The sequence below is a fragment of the Crocuta crocuta genome, unplaced genomic scaffold (assembly GCF_008692635.1).
Source record: "Crocuta crocuta isolate KB4526 unplaced genomic scaffold, BGI_CrCroc_1.0 scaffold172, whole genome shotgun sequence".
In the NCBI taxonomy this organism is placed as follows: Eukaryota; Metazoa; Chordata; class Mammalia; order Carnivora; family Hyaenidae; genus Crocuta; species Crocuta crocuta.
In genome coordinates this window covers 7,819,717-7,839,008 of record NW_027528872.1, presented here as the reverse complement: position 1 = coordinate 7,839,008, position 19,292 = coordinate 7,819,717, and the positions used below count along the sequence as shown (strand labels likewise).

Genomic DNA, 19,292 nt, shown 5'->3' with positions numbered 1-19,292 from the left:
AGTCTTCCGCTGGGGAACTTGCTCTGATCCTCCTACCTTCTTCCCTTTATGCTGTCAAGAGGCTGAGCCCAGCTTCTCAGGGGAAGCCCTGCTCCACTGCCCTCCTAAAGCTCATTATCCTAGAGACCTAGCTGTTCTCTGACACTCAGTGTCCTCAGGAAAGACGGGCCTAGTAGGAACATGGGTCAGGCACACAGGGGAGTGCTTCCAAAATCAGGCTCTCTGGAAGGGGATTCCTCACTTCCTCCTATTCCTTTAGGTCTCATCCCATTACTTCTGGACCTGGTAGGACTTGTTTCCTCAAGGCCCAGACAGCTAAGCACATCTCTCTGTCACCTCCTTGGAAATCCAGTTTCTTCCGCAGGCAAAAATGGACAGTCTCTGATACGAAGTCCCCAAAACGAAAAAGGAAGCGAGAAGCAGAGCCCTTCCTCTGAGACCCATGCAATCGTTTTAATAATGTTCCCGTTGTGCTAAGGGCTAGCAATACTGAGCATAATCTATTCAAATGCACAGGAGAATCTCACTTTGGAAAATTAGGAATCTGCATTAAAAAATTCCCAAGCCCCGGACCTTCTTTATAATAAATTAGAATTTTTTTTTCAAGGCAAGTTCTTAACTTGGCAATTTCATTTTTGAAGTTTGGGGAATAAAGTTATTAAAAATGAGGGAGGTTTTTTTTTTTCCTTCCATTTCAGGAGAGAACCATTAATGGTTATGGACCCACGCTATCTGGGCACAAGCCAAGTGGAATGGTGGCCAAGCAGTCTCTGGCCCTTTAGTTCTGTTTCAGTCCATCCTGGGGAAGCTTTGTGATTACTTGTAAGGATGTCACTCCGTGTTTATTGTGCACTAAAGGCAGACTGTGCAAAACCAACAACCCACTGAAACCCTTCCTGTGGCCTGCTTCCTCCTTCTGGTGGCTTCTGGTTAGCTTCTGTTAGAGTCGCAGCGCCCTCTGTTGTCTAACTACAGTACTTCGATTCCAGCATCATGTCACTTTATGCCTTGAGAGGTAGGGGCAAGTCCCCTGGGGACTGGGGACTTCAACAATGGTTGTTTAATGAAAGCATTGTCTCCAGGGAGACCTGGATATGAGCTAGGTGTGTGGTCCCCCTGTTCAATACTGCTGTTAATTCCTACATCACTCTTTTTCCCTCTTCGGCATCTCTGCAACAGCCAGCCTGGCCATCTGTCACCTGGACTTGCCCAACCCCCTCTTCCCACCTCCCCAACCTGCCCCCCCCACCCTCCAATCTTAATGGAACTCTAAAAGTTATGTTCTTTACTATTGTCCCCTCCCAGCAAGTCCCCCACACACACCCCAGAATCTTCAAGGTAACACAATCACCTTCTCACTCCTTCTGGGCATATACCCTTCATTCATGTGTTCTGTCTTCACCTCTGAATGTCATTCAAGTTCTTCAACTTCCTGTAACAGTCCACATGCAATGTCCACACCAAGGAAATTTCTCCCTTCTGCAGTTCCACCAGCAAATTCAGGAAACTGTTCGGATTTAATCATGAAAGCAATAGCTTCCCTCCCTCCCCTTACCCACACACACCAGCCCCTGCTATCAGCAGCCTCCCCCCACTCTTCCTCAAACACAGACACATACCTACCGTTCCACAAATATCTTTGCCCTTGGCTTATAGGCAAGACAAATATTTTATCTGGTCTATTTGTGCATGTATTCAATGTTTAGTATTCCTCTGTCTGCGTGTCCCCAGTGTGTCGGGCTGTATGAGCATTTGACCGGAAAGCAGACATCCTGGCAGGTCCTGGTCTGTCCCGCTAGGCACAGCCCCCTGTGGATATGGGCACTCAGTTACCACTTTAGCAGCAAACTGGTACGTAGGTAGCGTGACTTGATGATGGCGTGATACTAACCATGTTTGGGTCATTCACCCAGGATGCGGCCTCGTGAGTGACCAGAGGGAGGCAAGGCAGGCCAAGTCAGAACTCTTGGATCAGGACCCAGTATGGGAAGCTCATTTCAGAAGGAAGTCAAGCATTTGCTGGGGCCCCTTTGGCAGAAGCTGCATTCTTCCGTCCCCTTCCGTCCTCCTGCAGCCCCCAGAGCGAGGGGACTGGTGCTCAGGCCCCAGAACACTGTGCATGGAGATCTGGGGTCAGAAAGACGCTGTCTCACCTCCCCTTCGAGAGGAAGGCGAAGGCCAGGCCAGGCCAGACCCACCTCTGGCGTCTCCCCAGGTACCTTCTTTCCCTCCCTCTCAGAGCACCGTTCCCACTCCAGGCAGGGCTGGGGAACTGACGTCCTGGGGAAGCTGGATGGGCTTTGATCAGTCATTAGGATCCCCATGCTGGTTTCATTAGCTGGAGGCAGAGGGGGTGTCAGGGGCCCCTGGCTGTGAATGGCCCCCATCCAGGCCACGCAGCTGTGACGGGCAGAGCGAGTTCAGATGTTTTCACACTTTACATTCCTCTCATCTCTTGAAGGGCTAGAGCCCCCTGCCTTGCAAGGCCCTCTGCTCAGCTGCCTGTGAAACACATTCGCTTTGCAGCAATAGAGTTAATTCAGCAGCTTTGAAAGTCCCCCTAAGCCTTTTCTGTGGTCGTGATTGACGGCCCCCTCCGCCCCTGGGGGCAACACCCCAGGGACCCTATGGGCGACCTGCCTTCCCTTGCTTTGACTCATCAGAAATGGACTCTTCTCTTTCTTTTTTATTTTTTACCGGGTCTTTCTTCCCTTTGTGCACAGTGACCTCTCTCCCTGGCCTGCTTGGGCCACCCATGTTTTTAAACCAGACATGTCCCTGAACTCCAGCTCACTCAACACCTTCATTCCTCAGTGTGGAAAAGGCAAAGCAGCCTACAGGCCTCTGTGCCCCCCCCCCGCCTCCCCCCCACACACACACACACTTAGGAGATGGTAAGGGAGCAAAAGGACTGCTAAGCTTCTGAAGACAAACTCTACCGGTCTTGTCTAGGTTTTTTATTTGATGAACTTATACCTCAATTCTGATATTTATCAAAAACACAGAGATTTTATTGTCTATCCTGGCGCCTCCAAGCAGGAGATGAGTGCCCCAAACAGCTACAAAAATAGTACTTCGTGGCCCAAGTACATGAAGCTTAAAATAAATCAGGGAACAGGTGATCAAAGTCCGCAGCGGGCCTGATGAGCACTTGAACTTTCTTTGCCTCCCTTTCCTGTGTGATTTTCTAGGAGCTAGGGTGTCTGCAATGGCCTAGAGGGAGGGGGATGGGTGAGCAAGGCCCCAAGGGTGCTTGCTGTCCCTGGAGTTGTGGTCCAGAGAAGTGGGATGACTCCACGTGATAGAAATTCAGGAATCCTGGGGCGCCTGGGTGGCTCAGTCGGTTAAGCGTCCGACTTTCGCTTAGGTCATGATCTCACGGTTCGTGGGTTCGAGCCCCGCGTCGGGCTCTGTGCTGACTGCCAGCTCAGAGCCTGGAGCCTGTTTCAGTCTGTGACTCCCTCTCTCTCTGACCCTCCCCTGCTCACGCTCTCTCTCTCTCTCTAGAAATAAATAAAAAAAAACCTTAAAAAAAATTAAAAAAAAGAAATTCAGGAATCCTAGTCCTTGGCCCAGTGGCACTGCTGATGAATTACACACATTTAGGCCAGTCATTTCAGTACGATCTCTTTCATCCACACATCTATTCAATAAACATCGAGAGCTTTCTTTGATCTTGCAGACCTTGTGCTAAGTACTGGAGATACGAAAGGAATAGTTCGTGCCCTAAGGGAGCTTATGGTCCGTTTTGGCCCTCAGTTTCGGCGTCGGTAAAATGGGAATAACTTGTGCCCTCCCTGCCTCACAGGATGGTTGAAAGTGTGGGCATGAAAAGCAGACTGCTCTTTCCCTGCCTCCTTCTCTGCATGATCCTGACATTGATTTTCACTCACTCTCTTCTGTACATCTTCAGTAGCCAAGATTGCGTTGAACTTTAATTGCTTTTTATTAGGAATGTGGTCGGCATATCAGATATTTGTTTCTAGCTCTAAACACACCCCCTCGCGCATGCGCGCACACTCGCGCGCACACACACTGAGATTCTGATATACCTGCTAACTGTACTGGAAACTACTGGTTTATACAGGTGAGGGCTCTCCAGAGAAGGACGGCAAGGGTGGGGAGCAGATAGTTGCCAGGAAAGCGCCCGAAACTGGGAAGTGAGACTCAGATGTAAGTTCACAGCCTTCCTCCTATTAGCCACATGTCAGTAACACCCCAGAAGGGCAGCCAGGGGCAGTGAACATTTTACAAGCCTCATTTTGTAAACCACTGCCTACTAACCTTTTTAAACCTAATTAATTAGCTACGACCCCTCATTTTACACCACGGAGTAATTTCTCTGTGGTTTGTTCCATTCAGGTGGCCCTGCGATCAGAATGTAGGTGACCTGTAGGGCCTGCCATTCCAGGAGCCCCTTCAAGTTACATTGGGTTTCCCTGGCTCCGCTGTCTGCTCTTCCCTCCTCATCACCCCCCCCACACACCTCCAGTTCTCACTGGGTGGGGGGACATTGAGAGGAATCCTTGCCGACACTGAGCCTTTTAACACCTCTCTCACTCATTCCCTCACCCGGATCTGTCATTCAGTCATTTAACAAACACATTGAGAGCCTACTGGGAGTGGGTCATGGTAATGGGAGCTAAGGAACCAGTCCGCTCAGGAAGACGGACCATTAAGGGTCCCAAAACGTTACAGACGTTAAGGTTCGAGGCTTACACAGATGAGCCGAGTGTCCAGGCTACCTAGGCCTGGGGAGTGTGGAGCATTGGAAAGGCTTCTGGGGAGACTTAATGCTCCAGCTGAGCCCTGAAAGAGGGGTAGGTTTACATACAGGAGGGACGGAGGAAGGGAGACCTGGGAAATGTGGACATTTCCTGCTGAGGCAGCTGTGGGAGCAAAGGCATGTAAATCATCAGGCATGTTCAGGCAGCCCTACATGGTAGGGTCTGATTGGGGTACAGCGTAAGGGGAGGGGGCTGTACCGGAGACAAGACCAGGGTCGGTGGGCACGCCCGGGCCTGGAGCCCCCTGTGGGCTGTGCCCTTCCCACAAAAACATGATTTTTTGGCCTTGCCCCCTGCTGCCTCCCACCTACTGGGGCCAAACCTGATGTTTACCAAATAGCGTCAAGCCCTGACCTCCTCCCAGGTCCTTGGACTCTCTCCTGGTTGTGAGGGAACCAGATCCCGCCCTGCCAGCTTGCCCAGTTACCACAGAGAGTGCCAGCTCGCGGGCAAGCCCAGCCCAGCCCAGCCCAGCCCTGCCCTGCTGGCGCCCCAGCGGCCCCTGGTGGGCCAGGCCCATGCGGCCCCCCCTGTTCTCCATGACGCAGTGCTTCTGTGGCCTGGTGGGGCAGGCACCGGGCCCGGGCAGCACCCACCTTGCCCGGGTCGGGTGGAGGCCTCAGAAGAAGGGCTTTCCTCTTTGGAGGAGTGTCCCTGCTGAGTCACACTGAGAAGGTGCAGGCCTAGGCTGTCTCGGGTTGGAACAAAGGACTCTGGGAGAGGTTCTTGGGTGTTGGAGTCACAAAGAGCAAGGTCACACATGGGGTGGGAGGGCATATGTTGGGTGACACAGGAAGCATGGGTGCTCAGGTGTCCAGGGCAGGGTATGGACAGGGAGTGGAGTTTGGATTGAGAGAGAAGACTAACAAAAAGGGATCATAAACACACTTAGAAACCAACTCCACCATGTGCATTTCACCCTCACATATGGCTTCACCGTGGCCCCGGGGAATGAGATTTTAGCTCCACGTGTACCTGATGGAGAAACTGAGGCTCAGGGAACTGAGTCACTCACCCAAAGTAACAGCTGATGAAGAGTGATGTCTCCTTCCACAACACCATGGCCCCCTCTCCCTGTGCCTGACCCCAAGCCTGCCCCACTGCCCCGTGTGCTTTCAAGAGAGTGGGCTCCTTCCACAGAGGCAGGACCCCCGCCCCCCAGGCAGCCCATGGTACAGAAGCAACAGAGGCCAACTCCAGGGGCTGCAGATTGTGGATTATATTAATGATAACTACCATATGCAATTAGGTGCCAGCTGCATTGCGTATATTATCTCATTTAATTCAAACAACACTGCACCTTAGGTATTATTACTCTCATTTTGTAGCTGAGGGCCCTGGATCAGAAAAGTTGAGTAACTTGCCCAAGTCGCACAGACAGAGAGTCAAGTCTGAAGTAAATGCTCATGCCTGTACATCACACTATGTCCCATGGTCTCCAGCCCTGGGTGGGACACCCGCCGCTGCCAAACGATACACAGGCAGGAACCGTGACTTCCCTTCTATGACCCAAGGCATTTGGTGTCAAGAAAGTAAACCTGCAGCTAAAAAGGTATCATTTGGTGGGAAGCCTGTCTACTCCACACCAGCCATTCCTGTATTCTCTAGATATTTTAGATACTCTCACTATCAAACACTGAGCCTATAGTCATAAACAAAGACATAGCCAGTGCCCTACAGTGTCCTGCTGTCTAGTTGATGAGAGAGGCAAGTAAGTACTCGCGCCAAACCGCGTGCTCGGGGCCACGGAACACAGGGCATATGGGCCTGGCCGTCACCGGGGCTCAGGAGCACCCACTGAAGGATGCAGCAATCCTCACGACAGTGGTGACTGGTGGGAGGGAGGTAGGAAGCATCACCACCATTTCACAGATGAGGAAACTGAAGCCCTGAAAGGTAAAGTTACATATGCAAGGTTGCCCAGTGCTGAGTGGCAAAGGTGGGATTCAGCGCTACCTGATGCCAGTGTCTCCTGCAAACTACCTCTGTGGGGTGTTAGAAGGACTCAGGTGTCGTCCCTCATCCTGAGTCACCTGCCCCCACCTCCCAGGAGCAAAAGAGAGGGGTCCTGATTGGAAGCTGGCAGCCAGCAGTGATGGCAGGCTTGAAGCCCCATGGGATCAGGCTTCTCCACCTCTGTCACAGGCTCCTTCCTCTGCAGCCTCCCAGGGATGTGAACTCAGCAGCAGTGAGCCACCTTCGATGCATACCTTCCTGCTTGGGTTCCGCACAGGAGGACTGTTTCCGGCATGACCCATGACTAGTGTTTGGGGACTGACTTTGCATACGGGAGGCCTCTTGGGTGTTGTGGACAAGCTGCACCGCACTGGGGACAAGTGATTGCATGGAAGACCCACCAGCATGGAGCCCGATTCTGGCTCCCTTCCTTTCTGCCTTTGTCACTTGATAGGGAAGCAAGGAGTCTTCCCATTCTCCTCTTCAAAGAAAAAAAGCTCTTAGTTCTGGCCCCAACAGTTTGTGTAAACTGTGATCTCCGGCAATTTCTTCACCTCTGTGGGCTTCAGTTTTCTCATGCAAAATGAGGATGACATGAACTTATTGCACAGGACGACTGTCGGACATGAAAGCCTATAGAGGTATTTTATTAGCTCATTAGAACACAATGTGCCACTCTCCTCCTACAGCTGGGAAAGGGTGGCGCTCAGCAGAAACGAAAGCACGGATGGGCTTTCCAGTGTCAGAGAGGGCAGCGGGAGCAGGTAGGGGAGAGGAGCCTGTCACACCAGCAGCACCTCTCAAAGCACACCACGGAGCATGTCCTACTCGTTTTCGGGGTCAGACTAGATGGTCAGAGACAGAAGCTGACTGATTTGCCTGCACATTTTCCCTTCCAGGACACACAGTTTACAATTGTCAGCTCATTCCAGTCCATTTTCAGATGGGGGCCGGGATCGTGAACTTCCATCTCAAGGTGTTTCACACCAAGAATCTGGGCAGGGCCCTTTGGCTCCAAGCTTAAGCAGTGCTGCTTCCGGCTGAATGATGGAGAGAGGTCCAGTGGTTAGAGCTTTTATGGGAGGAAAAAGCATGGAGTGGTGGCCCCAAGGTCTTTGCCCCAAAAGAAGGACCGTAAGGTGAACCCTAGAGCCCTGTGTGGGCTCTCACCGCACCCTGTCTCCTCCTGCCCCCTTCCCTGTCCATTAGCCATTGCCCTGTTCTCTTGATTACTCCTCACAGCCTGTGTAGTAGGTATTATCCCCTGCTTTATTTTTCACATTTTTTAAAGCTTATTTATTTATTTTGAGAGAGACAGAGACAGCGCAAGCGAGGGAGGGGCAAAGAGAGAGGGAGAGACTCCCAAACAGGCTCCGCACTGTGAGCGCAGAGCCCGATGTGGGGCTCGAACTCACAAAACTGTGAGATCACGATGTGAGTCAAAACCAAGAGTTGGACCCTTAAACTGATGGAACCACCTTGGGGGGGAGGCTCCTCTACATTTTACAGATAAGAAAACCCAGGGTCAAAGAGGTCAGGAAACTTGCCCCCAGATATCTGGCTAATCATTGATAGAGGAGCATCAAAGCCAGGCCTTCAGATTCCCTGGTCCTTCCACTCGCTGAGACCTTTCTGATCTTCCAGAAGGCTTTCAAGACATTGCTCAATTTTACCTCTCCTCTGCACCTCAGTTCTCCTTGTCGAACAGGGACTGTCTACGCGTCTGGGCAAAGCCATGGCCACCCCCGTTTGGCAGAAGTCCCAGAGTGCCCTGAGGTCTCCTTGTAGCATGGCTTGGAATCCGGAGTGGCCTGCTCTGGGACCAGCTGTAAACATACCAAGTGCCCATGTGGCATGTGTACAGCTAGTTTCTTTACGTGCCAGACAGAGGAGAATCAGACAAAGTTACCTGGAGAGAATGCCTGACATGAGGTGTGCAAGCAAGTGGCTGACAGCCAGTTCTCTGGGTGGAGCTTGGAGAGAGGCCCCGTTTTGGAGCATTTGCCAATTTCCATGGTGTAAATGCTCAACCGGGCCACTTTCGAGCCACTGGTGTGATACCAACCAGCTCACAAAAGTCCAGAAGATTTATCAGTTGCTTTCACCAGCCAGAACCAGGGAGCTCCAGCACTTCATGTCACTTAATGACCCTACCCTGCCCCTGGTCTGTCCAGCCTCTCCCTTGCTCCTGCTCTGGATGTGCCGCCCAGGAACCTCCCAGAACCTCCACAATGTGCCCCCTCCTCCAGGCCCTGAGCCAGCTGCTGGGGGCCGCTCCTTTGGAGCTCCAGTTCTTGGGAAATGGAAGTCTCTGGCTAGAAAAGGGGATCCATTTGGAGGTTCTCCAAACCTGGAGAAATGCAGAGTTTGCTGAATTGCCCCTCCCCGCCGAGCTAAATAAATTTGAATCACTGTCCAGCTCAGAGCAGATCTGCTCTCTTCTCCCCCCGCCCCCAACCCTCCCTGAGCACCAAGAACTGCCTCTCAGCTGGGGCCTCTGGGGATGCTTGCTGGCAGGTGGCTGCCTTTAATTTATTCTTATTCTCTGCTTGTGTGTCCATACCCCAGCAGTCCTGCCTAGAAAGGGGAGGTGAGAGGAAAAGGAGTATCTCCCCTCATCCTTGTCTCCCCTAGCCCATCTTCACAGAGGTCCCTTGTGGATTCCTTCAAGGACACGAGGAAATACACCCTTAGTGGGCAAGGCAGGGGCATACCAAACTCCCCTACACTTCACCCCGAAACCAGCTCTGCGGCCATAGCTCTGCCCTGCTTCAGAACAGAAGCACATTTTGGAAATCATGTTTCGTGACAACAACCACCCCGCCATCTTGGGAGCCCTTCAGAGTTTCCCAAGCATTCCTACCTACTGTAGACCATCTCATCTGAGCCTCTTGTCAGCCCCGTGCAGCGGGCAGTGATTGTTAGAGTTCCTGGATGTGTCCGAGCCTGTCAGTGTGGGGACTTCAGAGGCCACCCAGCTGGAGCATCCATTCCCCTCCATAGGGGCCCAGCTGACCAGTCTCTGCTTGGCCCCTGCCGTAGTGAAAACTCACCGCCTCCTGGATGCAGCCCATTCCAGGGCTTGGAAATGTATTATGTGGGTTGAGCCCAAATCTCTCTCCATTCAATACAGATTGAATGAATTGCTTGTCGTCTGACCCCTTGGGGCATGCAGAGCAAAGCTGATGTGATTGGACCCCTTGTTCCGATATTCAGAGGGCGCTTTCGTATCCCACCTATCCCTGACCCTCCAATCTACCTTACCTATCCCAGATTCAAGTATTTCTCCCACGACATGGGACAGAATGCCTCCACCAGCCTGATCAATCCTCCGAGCGCATTCTCCTCCACGGGTCTCAGCAGAAACGAAAGAGACTAGAGGTTCTGTGTGAGTCATACTTCTGTTAATGCATCCTCAGATAGCATGAGGTTAGGCTGCTTGTCTTGGCTTTTTTGACAGACACATTACACTTTGGACGTATTGAGCCTTCTGTCAACTCAAACATTGCTATTAAACCTTGTCGCTCCTGTTCTGCACTTATATTATTGATTTTATTTTTTGGCCCAAGTGTTAGAAGTGTTACATTCCAACTTAGGTGATGAAAATTAATCTCATTAAACTTAGCCTGTGGCCAAAATCTGTAAAGATCTTTTGGATCTCAGTCTCCTGTCACCTATAAATTTGGTGAGCATGTCTTCAGATACCCTCTAAATCACCGATAAAAATATTGAAGAAGAGGGCTAAGGAGAAAGCATGTGTCCTAGAAGCCTCCCTCAAGCAGACCTCTATCCTTTAAACGTCATCCTCTGGGTATACCTTACTAATCCACACAGTGGTCCGCCAGTGCGTCTGTCCATGGCTTCCTCAAGGCTGTCGTGGGAAGTGCCTTGCTGAGGTCACTGTCCGTATGGTTTCCTTGCCTGTCAGAGTAGTCATCGTGTTAAATCCAGAAACTGAGTTCCATGAGAACAGGCACTCATCCTTGGGACCTCAGTGCCTACCTAGCACAGTGCCCAGTGAATTGCCAACAACTTAGGAAATATTTGAAGAAATGACCATTTGCATTAGTGGATGGAAGAAACTGTCCCTGCTCAATGTGAAGATTAGCAGTATTTAGTTTTTCTGATTCCACCTTCTTTCCCTAGTTTGAAAACTGGAACATTTGTTTCTACTTTTATCCTTATAGCATCTCTTTAATACTTGTGGATCCTAGGGCCACCTGGGTGGCTCAGTCAGATAAGCATCCAACTTCAGCTCAGGTCATGATCCCACAGTTCATGGATTCAAGCCTCAAGTCTGAGCTGTCAGCACAGAGCTTGGAGCCTGCTTTGAATTCTGTGTCTCCCTCTTTCTCTCTGCCCCTCCTCTCCCCGACTCATGCTCTGTCTCTCTCTCAAAAATAAATAAACATTTTTTAAAAAAACCTCCTAATAATACTATGTGAACTTTAAAAAAAATACTTATGGATCCTAAAATGACACCAATTGGCTTGCTGATGAGAAAATAAGAGTTTAGGAAAGACAAAAGATTTGCCCAAGGTCAAAGGCTAATAATGAGAGAGCGCAGGATTCAAGCCATTGCCTGCAGGCTTAACAGTTGATGCTATGTCTAGCCTCTGATGTTGAGTTTGGGAGAGTTCCCCAGTTCAGCCAACAATGAGAAGGGTGTTTCTTCCTAACGAAGTATGATGCGGAGCCAGTACATTAAAGCAGATATGTCTTTTTTCAGACATGAAAGATCTCATTCACTACCTATCATTCATTCATACATTCATTCATTCAACAAATATTTATTGAGTATCTGCTAGTGCCAGGCTTTTCTGGGCTCTAGGAATACAGCTGCTAATCAGGCCATCTTTGAGCTTAAGTTAATTGAGAATAGGAGAGAATATAAGCAAGTAGATATATAGTATCTGATCATAGAAAGGCCTATAGAGTGAAGCAGAGTAAGGGCATGGGAAGGAACTGAGGGGCCCTATTTCACTCTGAAGACGTGGCATCTGAGCAGAGACCTTAAGAAAATGAAACAGCAAAAGCAAACCAAGTGTCTTGGGGATCATAGCAGCAGCATGAGCAATGATGTGCCTGGGCTGATGCAAGAACCATACTTTTTCTTCCAGAAAGCAGAGACCTAGATTGTATGATAAGCATTCCAGCTATACAACATTCGATTCTTTTAAGATGTATTCATTCATTCATTTTCTCAACAAAGGCCAAGCACGTACTCTGTGTCATCTGGGAGCTACGGATGAAGGTGCCACCAAGGCTTCAGTGGGGAAGGCAGACAAGTGTACCAAGCCCAACGACACTGGTACTATGGATGGGCCGGAAAAAAAAGAATAGTTGAGGCATGGTCATCATTCATGACATTTTAGGGATCCATTTGACTAAGGAGAATATATTATAAAAAGCATTAAACTCTATAAGGGTAGTTATCAAAAATCTAATCATTTCATAAAATTTTATACAGGGACACCTGGGTGGCTTAGTCAGTTGAGCGTCTGACTTCGGCTCAGGTCATGATTTCGTGGTTCATGGGTTCAAGCCCCATGTCGGGCTCTGTGCTGACAGCTAGCTCAGAGCCTGGAGCCTCTCTTCAGATTCTGTGTCTCCCTCTCTCTCTGGCCCTCCCCCACTTGTGCTGACTCTCCCTCTCTCTCAAAAATAAATAAAACATTAAAAAAATTTTTTTTAATTTTATACAGAAAGCCCAACATATAACATTAAAAGGAGTTGCTCTGATTGGCACAAAATTGGGGGCACAGGGATACCTTCAAAAACATTACGTAGGACGAAAATCCCTGCCCTGAATGTTTGTTGTGGCTGAGAACAGAAATCTGTCCAGTGTCCACTAAAACCTGCTTGTCTCCAAACACCCAGGTAAATCAAATTTGGAGACCTGTTCGATGATCAATCAAAACCATTAAAATGGTTACTTCTGGCTTGGGTTACATGGACTAAACCTCTTCCCAAATGAGAACTGATTGAGCTAATTTTTTTTTCTGCTCTCCAAAGTCATCAAGTCAACTCCTACTGCCCAGTCCAGCCCAAATGACTTATAGGCACAATTTAAAGGGTTCATCATTTTGGTTTCTTCTGCTTCTTGGCAGAGGTAGCCACCCTAATTTGCATTAAGAAGAATCAGTCGTCTCTTCTAAAGAGTGCTGGTGCACCACCCAGTTTTGTAGGCTCCTTAATTATTCTCTAGAATGTTCTCACCTAGAGGTTGCCTCCTTCTCACTGTAGCACGCAAACAAACAGATGCTGGTTGCAAACTCACAATTCCCTTGCACACATTCTCCTGTTCACATGCAGATACCACTGGCTGAGGCAGGCCCCCCAATTCCAGCTGGGGAACCAGGTGTCCGGGCCATACTAACCTGCCTCCTCCCCTTTTCTCTCTCTGCAGATGACAGCAACTGCTCAGGCGCCCTCTAAGACCCAGGCTGTCCACATCTCCGCACCCTCAGCTGCTGCCAGCACACCTGTGCCCAGTGCCCCCATTGACCCCCAGGCCCAGCTGGAGGCTGACAAGCGAGCTGTGTACAGGTAGGAGATGCTTCAGCTGTATTGGGAAGCCACCCCCCACCCCCACCCCAAGTCAGCCTCTGGCCCAGCTCAGCCCTGGGAGAGGAGAACACAGGCCAGCGGGTGGGCACATAAAGACAATGGCCAACAGCTGCTGTCCTTACCGCCTTCTCTCTCAAATCAACCTGGACATCCCTCAGCTGGCCAACCAATGTGGGTTGATGCTAGCTTCCTGGGATTGTCTGGTGAGGACCAAGAGGGCCCAGGCAATATCTTCCAGAAGGACCCTTTCCTCATCCCAGCTGGGGACTGAGCCCCCTTGAGCATCAGAAACGCTCTGCTCAGCAAACTGCTGCCTGCTTGCATGTCCCCTCTGTGCTTCACTCCAGCAAGCACACTGGCCGTCTGCTGGTCCCGTCTAGGACGTGGCATTACACAAACTTTAGCGTGCCTGAAACCCATTGGGAGATCTTATTAAAATGCATATTTCTGGGCTCCATGCTCAGAAATGCTGAATCAGTAGGTCAAGCTCTAGGAAGAGGAATATGAATTTTTAAAAAGCATTCCAGGGGGATCTAATGCAGCCGGTCCTCTTTTTTTTTTTTGATCCATGACTGTCTTTGTTTTATAGCGAGAGGTGTGATGTGTGGCTGTGTACATTCTGGTACCCTGCTTCCAGATGGGGAGTTTTCAGAGAGCTGGCAGCCAAGAGCAGGGCCAGGCCCTGAATGTTCCGGGGGGGGGGGGCGGGGGCTGGGAGGGGCCCAGGGGCTGTCTGGGGTGTCCATGTGGTTGACAAGATGCAGTCCTCTGAGAGCCGCCCTGAATGAAGCCCCAGCAGATACGTTAGTCATTGTTTTTCCTTTGGGGCACCCACGCCACCAGAAAAGATGCCCGAGTCGGCATTCAATATTAAGGTGACACCCTTGCTCATGCTCGCTTGTGTGAGCACATACATTCATGTGTATCAGCCAGCGCATCTTCCCTGTGGCTGGACACACGCTGCAGCAGGTGCCAATATCCGTCACATGGGCAACGGTCTGGCTGAGACGAACGGGAAGGAGATTGATTCCTGCCTCACTCCTCCCCGTAGTGACAGTGCTTTTATGGTAATGGTGGTAATTACTGCTGTTATTATCATTATCGCTGGCATTATTTTTAGTTACTCGGATGAGCTGAGTGCCTCTAATGCCAACACGGAGTCCTGAGCAGTGAGCCCTGATCCACAGGTCCCGCCGCAAGGGTCTTTCCCAGCCCTGCCGGAAGAAGTCACCATGCCTGTGCCCGACTCTGCCCAGTGCACAGGGCAGGCCTGGTTGCATGCCAGGAAAGAACTCTGCTTTGGACCCCGAGGAATTCCCACATCTGGTCACAGTACCTGTCAGGGAGACTGGGCACTCCCGTCCTCCTGACTCCCCTTCCTTCGCACTCGTTTATCGAACCCTTACTATTAATAAGTGGAGGCGCTGAGCTGGACTTCAGGCAAGAGAGGGTAAACCCATCAAAGCAGGCACGTGGGCTCTTCCCCGTCTCTCCAGGGACAGAAAAATAGGCAGACGAGAAATCAACACAGTGTGGTCAGGGCTTTAACAGAGAAGGCTTCACTGAGGAGGCAGTATTTGAGTTTGATCTTAAAGGCTAGTACGAGAGTCCACCAGGAAGAGAAATGTGCTAGAGTAGGGCCTTCCAGACAGAGCAGAGCCTCCGTGTTCCCAGAATGGCCAGTGGCCAGAGCGCCTGCTGTGGGGAGATGAGGCTGCACAACCACCTGGACATTAAACCCTGAGGTGGGCTTGTGCTTTTGTGAGGGGCGTGAGAAGGGAGAGTACCGTGGCGTCTGAAAACCTCCTGATGCTCTGATGGCTTGGGGCTTACAGTCATCATACTCCATGTAGGTCATTGCTACCCATAGTATGGCCCAGTGGCTAACAGCCCTGGATCCCCTGGGAGCTGTTTAAAGACGCAGACTCTCGGCCCTGCTCACACCATGTGACCTGTGTGCATCGACCCAGGCATCTTCGCAGACAGGGGACACTCTCCTGTAATGAGCACAGATCATAGTCTAGAAAGGTGCCTGATTGGTGATATGACAAAAAGTTCCTGGAAACCCAGGCTTGAGTCCCACCTCATTTTGTGTACTTACCTCTGTGAGCTTTGGTTTCAGGACAGAAGCTAACCGGGGGGTTCAGTAGGTCATTGAGAGAGCTCATGTGAGCACCTGGCTCTGTGACACAAAGCAGATGGGCTCCCTAGCCCTTCCCAAGGTCCCAGGCCCATTCCACGTGTCCCCCTCCCAGGCCAACCTGTGGGAGACGTGGGTCACCTCTCCCATGGGAGCTGTTCATCATGATGTCACTTGAAACATAAAGGCCCAGACGGTCCTCCAACCAACACTGTTAACCGCTCACCTTCGCACCCAAGCCTTAACTTCTCCCACCGGGCTGAGCCCCCAGCAGCCCTCGGCATTTGCCCCAATTTTCTCTGTCGCTGTCTGACCGTGAAGAAGGAACCCCAGGTTGGTTGCCACCAATTGCCCAGACAAACATGGCCGCCCAGCATCTCAGGACAACCGAGAGAGCTGACACTGGCACCTTTGCCCGGCTTTTCTCCGCAGTCTCTCCTGCCCCAGGGACCCGGGGTGTTCCCCCACAACCACACCTCTCCCATTAGTACCAGCTCTTCTCTCTACAGCCATTGCAGGATGACCGGGGAGGGAGCTCAGCCTCCTGAAGGGTCGGGTAATTTTAATTAGATTTGCCTGCCTTGGGGCAGCCTGGCTGGTCCAAAGCACATCAGGGAGTCAGCATTTTATGTCAATAAATGTAACAAGGCTCTTTCAGTTCAGATTAGTGCCCAGCACTGACTTCTGGGAGACCCCACTGGGGCCCCTCCCGGAACCACAGATGAAGGAAGGGCGGAGGGGGCCCCTTTCAGACCAAGCCTCTGCAGGGTGGCAGAGGGACAGTGTGACAAAAAGGAGGGGTGTGCCTGTGAGCCCAGGGAGCCTGCCAGTGCCCCTGAGGTTCTATTTGTATATGAGGATGTGTTAATGAAATGTATTGGTTCCTTCTGATGTGGAAAGTATGTGTGTGTGTGTGTGTGTGTGTGTGTGTGTGTGTGTGTGTGTGTGTGTGTGTGTGGTGGGGGAGAGGGGAGGCAGTCTGTCTTTAATTGGATCATACCAGAGCATCATCTGGGCTAATCAGCAAGGCAACCGGAGCTCCCGCTCGGATTAATGATTGCAGTCTAATCCAGACAGATTCCATGATTGGATGCACATGGTGGGTAATTGTGTTTGTGGCCCAAGAACAGAGCTGAGAGAGGGTCTGAGGAGGGGATGCCCTGTGCAGTGAGGACCACCGTATGTTCGGACCTAGTGCAAGCCTCCCTTTCCCTAGCCCCCCACCTCAGCCCTGGGGCTTTCCCCCAGGAAGTTCAAACTTTGCTTGGACCACCCCACCCCATCCCTCCATGCGGGTGGACGGTGTCAGGTGCTGTCCGGGACCTGGTGGTTTGATGGCCAGGCATGCAGAGACAGGGCCAGGAGGGTGGGGTTAATCCAGCTTTCACTCTCCCTCCTCCCCTCCAGTCTCCTTAGTTCCTGTTTGAAGTGAGTGGGTTCCCATGGAAACCATGATGTCCTGGGGAGCAAGAAGAGTGGCAGGGAGTTAGGCCTGGCCAGGTGCGAGGCTGGGAGGAGGTCCGCTTTGCTGAGAAAACTCTGCTCAGGCTCTGGTTCTCCCCCATGAGACTGAACAGCTCTCTGAGAAAAGGGGCCCACTCAGCGCAGAAGTTACCTGCTATTGACAGGAAATGCCAGGCTGCAGACTGAGCAGTGAGAGAGTGGCGGGGGCAGCATACTTTGCTTCTGAATTTAAAATGCCCGAGAATCGAGCTGCTGAGCAGGTGGAGAGGGTGGCTGGCTGTTGCCCACCCCCCCACACCCCGTATTTCTCCTCTGTGCCACAGCTCACAATTGAATTGATTTCATTAATAGTGTTTCTATTTCCCCCACTAGATCGTTAACTCCATGAGGGCAGGGTCTATGTCTGTTTTATTCATCGATCTATCCCTGGTGCCCTATACAATACCTTAGAGTCAGCAGCTTGGACACAGTATGCACGAGAGCTTGTTGAATGGATTTATTAACTAGGCTAGGCGGCACCTCATAAATACACCAGCGTTCTAGGCTGGCGTGCTGGCTATCAGGGGCGAGGTGACAGAGAGCCATGGAGTGTAGCATTTGCTGATTTCCACAGTGGAAATGCTCCTATCATGGCCAATTTCTTTATTTTTTACAAAATTTGTTCAGTGTTTATTTTTGAGAGAGATGGAGACCATAAGCAGAGGAGGGGCAGAGCGAGAGAGGGAGGGAGACAGAGGATCTGAAGCCAGCTCTGTGCTGACAGCAGAGACCCCAACATGGGACTTGAACTCACAAACTGTGAGATCAGGACCTGAGCTGAAGTCTGATGCTTAACCAACTGAGCCACCCAGGCGCCCCCACCATGGCCCATTTCAAACTACCAACGGGATACCGCTGAACAGAGTTGCCAAGGGGGCACCCAGTTGGCTCTTGCCTGCCGCAAGTACAACCCCCCACCCAGGTAGGCAAGCTACACGCCCACAGTCTTCTGATTTTGACGAGGTCAGTACATCTTCTAACCAATTCTTTGGAACGGTTTCATTCATATCTTTAGCCATGATCCTACATTTCTCCATCATCCTCATGGGCCTGAATGGTCTATTCCTGGGTTCTAAATTTGAAATGTTCTCTCTTAATGAATTAACAGCTTCAAACAGTGTCCAGCACGGAGTAGGCGTTTGCAATTGTGATTTTTCATTTTTAACCCCAAGGCAGTGAATTTTCTCCTTCCTAGTTTCTACCCAGCACTGTCTCTTCCCATCTGCTTGGGCAAGGCCCCGCCTTCACCCCAACGTCCCCACCTTCTCCAAGTGGATGCCAGGCCCTTCTTGGTTTACCTGTTAACAAAAATTCCTTCCTGGAAGCTTCAGAAACCCTACATCAAACCAGGCTTCGCCTCCTCTTCAGCGTCCCAGCTTCCAGAATCTTGACCTTGCCCTATGGCATTTGTAGGTCTTCAGGACAGCCTTGTCCTTCTCAACCACAGACTCAAAGCTTCTACCCGTGCGAGACTACCCCGGGCAGCTCATGCTGGAGCCCAGTTCTCGTTCAGTAAAAGCAATATATATTTCTAAAGCCCTGTGTTCTACTTGTCCCTGTCGTATCCAGACTGGGCCCCTCTAGAATGAATCCACAGTCACTTGGGGAAGGATCAGAACAGGGCAGTGGCAGTGTTCAGATCACTCTATGGAGGCCACCCTTGTAAAGGTCACCGAGGCTCGGGGCTTGGTCCCGGCAGCCCTGGAGTTAGAGTTGTAAATGCAGGAGAATGGCTGTGCTGGGCAGTGCCACGAGCTCTAGAAATAGACTTGGTGATCGCTAGCTTTGTCACCTTGGGCGAGTTAATCTCGCTGAGCCTCTGTTTTCTCAACTGTAAAAAAGAAAATAGTACTAGCTAGACTTAAAATTAGAGAATACGGGATAATACCTGACACGCAGATCAGTGTTTGCTGTGTGGGTTGGGGGTGGGGTGAGGATGTTTGAAGCAAGAGGGGCCAGTATGTGTCCCCGTGGCCTGTTCAGGATGAGAGGCAGTCTGGTGCATTCAGGGGGGTGGAATTCACAGTTAGGAACTTGACCTTTACGTTTAGATCACCTGGGTTTACATTCTGGCTCCACCGTGGGCACTAAGCCTTTCTGGGCCTCAGTTTCCGCATCTGTAGAATGCGGTACTATCTCTTCATCAGGACGGTTATGAGGAATCCATGAGAGAATGCATATTACGTATTCAGTAAAGAACCCCACATTTGGTGAGTGCTCTGTAGGTGTTAGCTGCTGTCAGATGTTTGGGGAAATGCAAGCAGGGGTTGGTCAGCCTAGAAGATGCTAGAAATGCTGGGAAGTGAGGCAGCCAGAGGCAGGACTGGAAAGCAGCC

General features: G+C 50.9%; 1 protein-coding gene across 1 annotated transcript in view; it reads left to right on the top strand.

Annotated features, from left to right (window-relative positions):
• PKNOX2 (PBX/knotted 1 homeobox 2) overlaps window positions 1-19,292 on the top strand; it is a 310,367-nt gene that overhangs the window by 235,064 nt on the left and 56,011 nt on the right. The window contains exon 6 of the mRNA XM_077756512.1: window positions 13,153-13,292. Within this exon, the coding sequence (XP_077612638.1) occupies window positions 13,153-13,292 (140 nt within the window). The remainder of the gene's footprint in view (window positions 1-13,152; window positions 13,293-19,292) is intronic.